This window comes from Cyanistes caeruleus, chromosome 6, assembly GCF_971803275.1.
Source record: "Cyanistes caeruleus chromosome 6, bCyaCae1.hap1.1, whole genome shotgun sequence".
NCBI classification, from domain to species: domain Eukaryota; kingdom Metazoa; phylum Chordata; class Aves; order Passeriformes; family Paridae; genus Cyanistes; species Cyanistes caeruleus.
Window position 1 is genome coordinate 31,441,548 of NC_141706.1, and position 8,225 is coordinate 31,449,772.

The 8,225-nt window shown below is 41.5% G+C and overlaps 1 protein-coding gene across 2 annotated transcripts; it reads right to left on the minus strand.

The window, feature by feature from the left end:
* Positions 1-375: 375 nt before the first annotated feature.
* Positions 376-8,216, minus strand: NDUFAF1 (NADH:ubiquinone oxidoreductase complex assembly factor 1). Of its 2 annotated transcripts, none has more exons than XM_086892834.1 (5): positions 7,988-8,216; positions 6,078-6,687; positions 4,043-4,228; positions 2,412-2,486; positions 376-812 (listed from the first exon to the last, which is right to left on the minus strand). In XM_086892834.1, exons 2-5 carry the CDS (start codon positions 6,579-6,581, stop codon positions 672-674), a joined length of 906 nt encoding a protein of 301 aa, XP_086748960.1. In that variant the 5' UTR covers positions 6,582-6,687; positions 7,988-8,216; the 3' UTR covers positions 376-671. The 2 variants fall into 2 exon arrangements, with proteins under 2 accessions (XP_086748960.1, XP_086748961.1); XM_086892835.1 differs by having other exon boundaries at positions 6,078-6,589; positions 7,988-8,180.
* Positions 8,217-8,225: the final 9 nt, after the last annotated feature.

An 8,225-nucleotide genomic window follows, 5' to 3' on the forward strand; every position in this document is an offset into this window, starting at 1 on the left:
TAAAGGTGCTTGGCCAAGCTGTGCCTCCTTAGGGAGCAGACTCCCACCCCTCCTTTGGAGCATTACTTCTTTGTAGGATTATCTTCAACAGCTCTAAAGGAAAAAAGCCAAGCCTGCTGCATAGCTCTTGTTTCCATCTTGGCAGTGGCAGCTTTTTCTTTTTTTAGCTTTCCAGAGGAGCCAAAGCTAAAGGTTGAAATACTTCTGCCTTTTGCACTCCTGCTGCTGCTCTTTGTAAGTTGCAGTAGCTGAGTCACACCAGTCCTCAGAGTATTAATTCTCATACCTTTTCCAGTTTCAAACTAGCAGTTGCAAGTGTTTTGCAACTGTCAGCAAATTATGTAATGTAGAAAATGAAAGTGTTGGACAAAAAAAGAACTCACAAAATGCTTTTAATTCAGTAAAGGTCAGGACAAAAGCCAAAACATAGCAAGGGAAGAGTTACTATGCAAGAACATCACAACTGCTCTCAGGCTCCATTGCAATCCATCTCTGTACAGTCTCTCCAGGATTCTGTATTTGGAAGTTTAATGATGCCAGTGGTGTCACACTTCATGCACTTACCTCTTTTATGTTTACACAGGCTCTTCAAGTTGTTAAAAGCCACACATTAAGAAGTATTTTATAAAAATTAAATATCTGAAGAATTTTCCAAATGAGACCAGCCCAACTTAGACTGGAGTATTCTTGTCATATGTTTCATAGGCAAACTCTTCTCTATGAGCTCTGTCATTTAGCAGACCAATAAAATCAATCTCCAGCTGGAATGGACCATTTACTTTATCTCCAATGGTGAATCCAAGGGTTCTAACCTAATTTAAAGACACAGAGGGTAGAACAGTACTTATAACATTACAATCAAACTCGGTTGGATCTCCCACTTCCGTTTTTTACACATTTTACCATTCACAGCCATCTTCTTTAAACTGGTATTTGTTCAAAATGCAGCAGCATTTTTTAAGGCTTGAACACTTCACTACTCCATTTTCAATACAGCGCTCAGTGGGAAATGATTCCATATTTGCTTTTCTACCACTGTGTTAATAAACCCTTGATTTAAAATGGCCTGAGCCTAAAGCAACAGTTACTTTTATCCTTCACTGATTGTGTACAGCCCCTTTCACCACACTTGGGTTTCTAAATACATTGTCATAAACTCACATCTTATTAAATACATCTTTGTTTTTCTTATACATGAAAGAATTAAGGATGGGCAGGATCATTCTAGATAAAGTGATTCACCATCTACTTCGTGAAAACACCAAACCAAGACATTTTAGAACTTAATTTTAAGCTGGCATGAAACTTAATTACTGAGTTTAATAGTAAGAAAAGGTTCCTAGCCACTGGAATTTCAATTAGAATAATGTTCTTAATATAAGAATGCTGCCTCAGCTCTCACATGTTACAAAACACCTCCACTGTTAACAGCTCAGTCGAGTCACAAGTGCAGACCACCTCATGAACTGCCCAAAGCCCAGCTGAAAGTGCAGGTCTGAGCAGTGCCAATGATTTTAAGGACTGCTGTAAGTTTGGGAAAATAATGCCCAGGATGTATCAGATGAATAAATGTGGACTGAGTCAAAACATATATTGCAAATATATGCTAAATAAATAACAGAACAAAGCTGGGTAAATGCACTGGCACTCCTCTGGATCATTGTAATGCTTTCAATGCTATTCCTTCCTCAGCAGCAAGCTCTATAAGTAGACCCTTGGTTTTCAGAGCCCAGAGAGTTTTTAAAGCTCCTTTCCTTCAAATCACATTGTTAGAGATAACCTATGGGAGTCACCTAAACTCTTGGCTCTGAAGAATCTAGTCCTTTGCAAGCCCTAGATAAATTGACTGTTTCCTGCCTTTTTTATTCCTATTTAACCATTATTTTCTGCCTTTCCAGGTTCCTAAATAAACATACATTAGTACCACGAGGGCCATTCATTTAAGAGTTGGACTTGATGGTCCCTGTGGGTCCCTTCCTACTCCAATTATTCTGTGTGTGACCAAGACATTTTATTAAGATTTCTTAAACTACCTTCACACTGCTTCCCTGATTTCTGGGTTTCTTTAAAATATGTTTGTAAAATTACACTGCAAGTGCATAGTTTTTCCTGTCAAATGCTACACATAAAATAACCATCAGCAAAACTTCAGTGGAGGATGCTTAGATTTAGTAACTGATTTGTCCCTTTAATGCCTAGTAAATATTTTTAAATACCCCATATACAACTTTATGTTTTCATTTACCATACATGAGAATAAGTACCTTATAACTTGAAGAGGCCCTTGAATTTCAAATTCACAAACATTAGAGAATTTGTAAGTTATCTATATCAGTAAATTCTGATTTTCTTACAGAGCAGTTATGTGCTCCTTATACTGCCTTTTCAAATAAAGCCTACAGAAAACTTGCCTTGTCTAACCAGACAGGATGCTGGTTATCCTGGACTCTTCCCCGACTGGAGAAAAAGAATTTGGAGAATGGAATCTGACATAAACAAAACAAAACAACATCAGACTTTAGTGTCACTAGTATATAAAATAGAAACTTAGGGAAAAGAAAATAATGTGTTAGTAAAGTAACACTCCGCTATATTTGGTACTAGCATTGGTTGGGTACATAAAACTGGCACAAAGAAATGGGCCACATTAACCCTTTCAACTGGCCATTCACAGCCAGTTCCAGGCCCACCCTGTCCCGTGGCAGCCGTAGCCATCCCACAGGAGCATTACCCTGTCGGGACACAATGGAAGGCTGCAGCACAGAAGGTGGCTGTTTACATTGAGAATATCTCCTTCCAATAACATGAAAACGTAACCCAGAAATTCCTGCAAAGTCCAGCATGGATACATACTGACAGCTCATCTGTACCCAGGCTGTGGATTTTACAGTGCAAACTTCATACTCAGACATCAGTACCTCTAGCAAAGCATTTCAGGATAATGTGAAAATTTCTTTGAAAGTAGTGGGAGCAAGAAAGGAGGGCTGGCTGGTGGCTGGTGTGGGTGAGATGAAAACATCCAAGCCAGCAACGACACTCCAACTTTAAACCTCCTGGCTCCTCATCCGTGAAACAGCAGGCTGTTCCCACGTGATTGGACAATGGTATCATGGAGCACTCAACACCAGTGCATAAGGATGTGCAGACCTCCCTGTTGTTGTCATCAGACAATTACAAAAGGTCCCAAAGTTGTACCAGAAAAGAGCTGCAACTTGCACATCTTAAAAATATTATTTTGTGTCACACAGTCAAGGGTGACAAATGACAAATCCCCAACTCGAGTCTGTCTGACTCTAGAGTGTCGCACTACATTAGGAAGGATGAAGCAGTACAACATGAGAGTCTCTTCTGGGTTGCACAGGAGAGCAAGTTTTATTATTCCCGATCTTCTTTTATAGACAGGTCCAAGAAGGTCCGAAAGGTAAAACTCTCATTGGTCATTAAACCAACACATCACTATTATTGGACAATTAGGAACAACACCCCTTGACTGTTTCTTGCGAGTAAACAAGGATCCAAACAACATCTGCAAATGTTGTTTTCCTTCTCCAAGGACTGTCTTGACTCCTTCTTATGATTTCTCAGGCCATAGTGAGAACTAGTTTCACACAGACACTGCTCCCTTGCTTGCTTTCTCACATTCAGCAGCCATACAGAGAGACTGTGAGTTAAGCAAATCTTGTTGCATGGAACAAATCCTACATCAGCCTGCACCCATTTGTACTACAGATAAAATGGTTATCGCAGAGAATATTCCAGGCAACACCTGCTAAGTTTCAGTTGCTGTACCTATCCTATTACTCCAGTAAGAGCCAAGAGTAGGCATTCAGAGGAACATATGGTGGATCAACTCTTTAACACAATTGACACAGTGTGCCCTCCCCTAGCATGCTTTTGGGAACTCCCAAAGGCACATGTCTATTGTATAATGAAAATGTCGAGTAGACAGCAATAGAAAAAACTGGGAAGGTTGAAAGAATTCCCCATGTTTTGGTCAGGACCTCAAGACAGTCTCATTAGTTTGAAAAACTCATTAGCTCACCTTTATTTCCTCCCAGTACGGGCCTCCTCGCGTGAACATGAAGTAGCTGTAGAGGTCATCCTTTTGATGAGAGAAGTAAGGGTCTGTATAAATGTTTACCATCCAAGGTCTGCCATCACCACGGATACGTAAATACAGAGTGTTGAAATTTGACCAGTCATAATACTTCTTCCTGTTAAAAGATCCCTACAAATTATTGATAAATAGAATTATTCCTTCTTAATAGAGGTACACTTCCGTTTTGAGGAACAGAGCATTGTTGCTTTGATCATTGCCCTTGTTACTGTATCAGTATCATGCCCTTGTTACCATAACACAGTGAACACTCTGCACTTGTTACTATGTCAGGTAATATTTACTGTAACACAGTGAACACAGCTACTCTGCCACCACCCTGGCTGCTGAGCTCACTGAGTTTCCTTCATCAAGAACTATATTAGAGACCACAAATTGCAATATTGCTACTCTGAGGACCCAGGCTTTCATGATAAGCCACAATCTTGTAACTATCAGAAATCAGACCTCTTTCCTAGGACTGAAATCCCTACCAGACAAGTACACAAATGCTACAGTGGTAGATCAACACTTATGTAGTTCATTATGTTTAATATTCTGTGGTCAGTTCTAGATAATTCAGAAGTGATGACAGGAAATTGAAGCAGTGAAATAATTTATCCCCTCTGATAACTTCCCAATTGAAGACTAATGAACACTGGGAGCATTTAACATTTTCCAATATTTTCTTTTCATTAACTGTGTAAAATAACAAGATTGCAAGCATGTCTAATTCTTTATTGCATTTTTTCCAAAGATCTGAAAAATCCTGATGTTGTCATTTACATGCTGGCATATCCAAGAGTCTTCAGAAAGGTACACTGAGGTCACTTGCAATGAGGGGTAGGGTTATTCTTGGCCAGAGTTGCTGAGAAGTCAAAATTAGCACCAAAAATTCAGATGTTTCCTCTTTATTTTACGGCACTGCTATGGTTACCTCTCAGCTATTGCTCTACCAACTCATCTTCTAGGTAACAGAATAAGTAGATTATGAATATATAAATATAAGGCCTACTTGATTTTGTGCTTTTAACAGTTTTGAGCTTTTTTACTTAAATAAAGATGGACTGATACAGTCCCCTAGTTCAGAATTAGGAGGTGAAAGTTTGAGTCACATTTGCACAAGTCAGTAGCAGTCCTGAGAGTTAACTCAGACAAGACTCCACTTGCTGTTCCACTCATCTGATCCAATGTCACCATTTAATCAGTATTCATATCTCTCTCATTTACCCATTGATTTTGCTTAATGATATTCTCTGCTCCCCAGTATTCTGGCCCAGAAATTATTTTACCTGAGTACTTGTGCCAAGATACAAACAACAGAACACATTAAATGTTTAAGGATTTTATCCAGTACATGAAAATGTTCCTTTGCTTTTAAAGGTACTTAGAAATAAGGGATGAAACAAGCAGTACCTGTAGTAAGCACACCCATTTCTGGTTCTATTTTGCTCAATTCTGAGCTATCAAAGATTTGTGTCTTGCTTTTTTCTGATGTACAGTAGGAGGCAGACCTTTAAAAAGTACATTTCAAAGCATTTTTCTGTTCCTGTGAGAAAATGAATTCATTCACCCTAACCAAGTCTGATGAATAAACCAAGTTAAAGCCCAGAAAATTCTTACTTGTGACGCATTCAATTAACTTCAAATTTAGAAAGATGTCTACTTTAATCATACCAATTTTGGATATAAAGATTCATTCCAGATCCTTTATTTGTAAGGATACTGCAAACAGGTCTATTATATGTATGTAAATGATCAAATATGTATTCCTTTTCCAAGAAAGGAAAACAAAATCCCAGAAGTTGTTTAAGCTCCTTTCAGGTCAAAGTGGGCACAGCAGCAATTACATCTCTGAGAGAAAATGTAGTACTCCTGAAAGTGATCATCAGTAAAGAGCACACCACTTGCTGTCACTGGGTTTCCACAAAGACCCTCAGATTCAGTAGCAGAAGCTGTGCAAACACGGAACTGTACTTACCACTGCCGGTCTGGATCTCATACTGCAATATCCACTGTATTTTGTCTCCCCATCACGAGGTACTTCTGTGTTGAGGGTTCCATACAGAAAAGCAGCCTGGTTATTCCTACCCAATTTGATGTAAACTTTACTTTTCCCTCCAATCTCCACATCAGAGGAAATAACCCATTTATTTAAATCTTCTTGGCTCCTAAACTGCCACAACACCCTTGTTTGTTCCAACAAGTGGTGACTTAATGGGTGGCCTCCAGGTCCTTGTAAATAATCTTGGGTTTCCTTCCTCAGCAAGCTTAGCTGAGTCTTTAGGTGATCAATGCCCTTCTTAAAGCTGAAATCAGCATTCTGCCAAGACAGTTTTTTCTGAGGCTCTGCCCCTGGCCTCCTGTAGCTGCTGTACAATTTTGAATTGCTGAGGAGAGGTCCAAGTAAGGAGAGGAAAACCTTGTGCCTGCAGCATCCACCATGGAAGGAAGCACCATTCAGCAGCATCACAGCCAGAGCCATTCTGGTAACTTGAAGAATTCACATCCAGTAAGGCAATTAATGGGTTGAAAGTTAATTTAACAACAAAACTAGTATTCAGAGCTATCTTACTGTAGTTGATAATCACCTTTAATGAAAAAGAGAAAAGGTTATAAAAAAATTACATATGGGATGCTCATGAAACCATTTAACTTTTATAATTGATACTAGCTAGGAATGCAAGTCATCGGAAAACAGAATGAGAAAAACCATCAGGAATGACACTTCCTCAGAGCTCGAATTTACTTACTGTCTTCCATCCCACACTTTCCCCTCTTCCCATGGTGTGAAATCCACATGCAAATAAGAAAACCCAAGTAAACTACTTCAAATAAAAATGAAAATAAAAAAGAAAAAAAACATTCCTCTTCTTCCCTTCTACTGTAAATAAGTTTAGGTGTTATGAACAACACCAGCAAAAACAACCCATGCAGGTTTCTAAAAGATGACACCTATAAAACTAAAGTTTTATTCCCTGTGTGAAAAATCACAAATTCACAACAGGCAGGTGCTGCTGCCACAGAGACAAAAATTACAATCTTGTCTAACACAGATGACGAGACTTTTCAACTATGAAGTCCTGCAGCAGCCATACCACATTCTTCTTCCAAGTCATCCTCAATATACCTGTTTTAGGATTAGAGACATTTGCAAAGACCAAAAAAGTTTAACATGAAAGACTGCAATTCAATAGGTTGTTTTTACTTCAGTAAGGCTTCCGGAAAACTCTGCTCAATGGTCCGCACAAAGGCTATTTTCTCTTTCTTGTAAAATTAGGCAGAGAGTTTTTTGGGTTTTCTTTTCATGCCACAGAACAAAACCAAAAATCATGTCACATGCATTCAGCTTCTCAGAGGTTTTAAGAATAGAGCCAGGCACTCCACTCATATCCTCTATATGTCACTCACCTTCCTTTACTCACTGTTAAATTTACTACTGCTATTTTCACACTCTAATTATGCCTAAAGCTACACGGAAGGAATTCACATCTTGCTGTATCGGGCACTTCACAAGATCGGAGGGCAAGTTCGCGACCAAGAAACCCTGTCTCCTCATCGCTTCACAAGTACAAGAGTACAAGAAGAGAACGGAGATTTTGAATACATTCTGCTTTATCTCGGTCTTTGTCCCTCGGCAAGGCTTTAGCAGCCGCCGGTGTTGTGCCTGCCCGATGCACGGCCCGGCAGCTGCGGCGCCTCGGCTTCCGCCACGGCCCCGCTCGCGCCGCGGCCTGAGCCCCGGGCCCGGATCCCGCCCGCACGAATGAACGCGGCAGGCAGAAGCGAGGCCAGGAGGGGGGTTCGGCGGCCGCGGCCTCTCCCCGCAGAGCGGCCGCCTCGCCGCTCATGCTCCGTGACCGACAGACCCCGGCGCCCACACCGCCTCACCTTCCCGCCGCCGCCGGGTCCGCCGCGCCCGGGCCGGCCAAGGAACGAGCGCCGCGCCGCTTCGTTTCCGCCGCCGGAGCCAGCGGTCACCGACGTCCAGCCCGGGCCGGCGGCCGAGGCGCGATCCCTGACCCGCGCGGATCTCCGGGCGCCTCAGGAGCGGCCGCGGGGACAGCGCGCGGCTCCGCGAGGCGACAGCAGCGGCGGCCCCGCCCTCGCCCCGCCCCGCGCGCCGCGC

Coding starts and splice junctions, on each gene's coding strand:
- NDUFAF1 (XM_086892834.1), bottom strand. CDS start 6,581: ATGGCTCTGGCTGTGATGCTGCTGAATGGTGCTTCCTTCCATGGTGGA. Junction 2,487..4,042: donor CGTACTGGGAGGAAATAAAG/GTGAGCTAATGA, acceptor TGTTTATGTCAG/ATTCCATTCTCCAAATTCTT. Junction 813..2,411: donor ATCCTGTCTGGTTAGACAAG/GCAAGTTTTCTG, acceptor TCTTTAAATTAG/GTTAGAACCCTTGGATTCAC.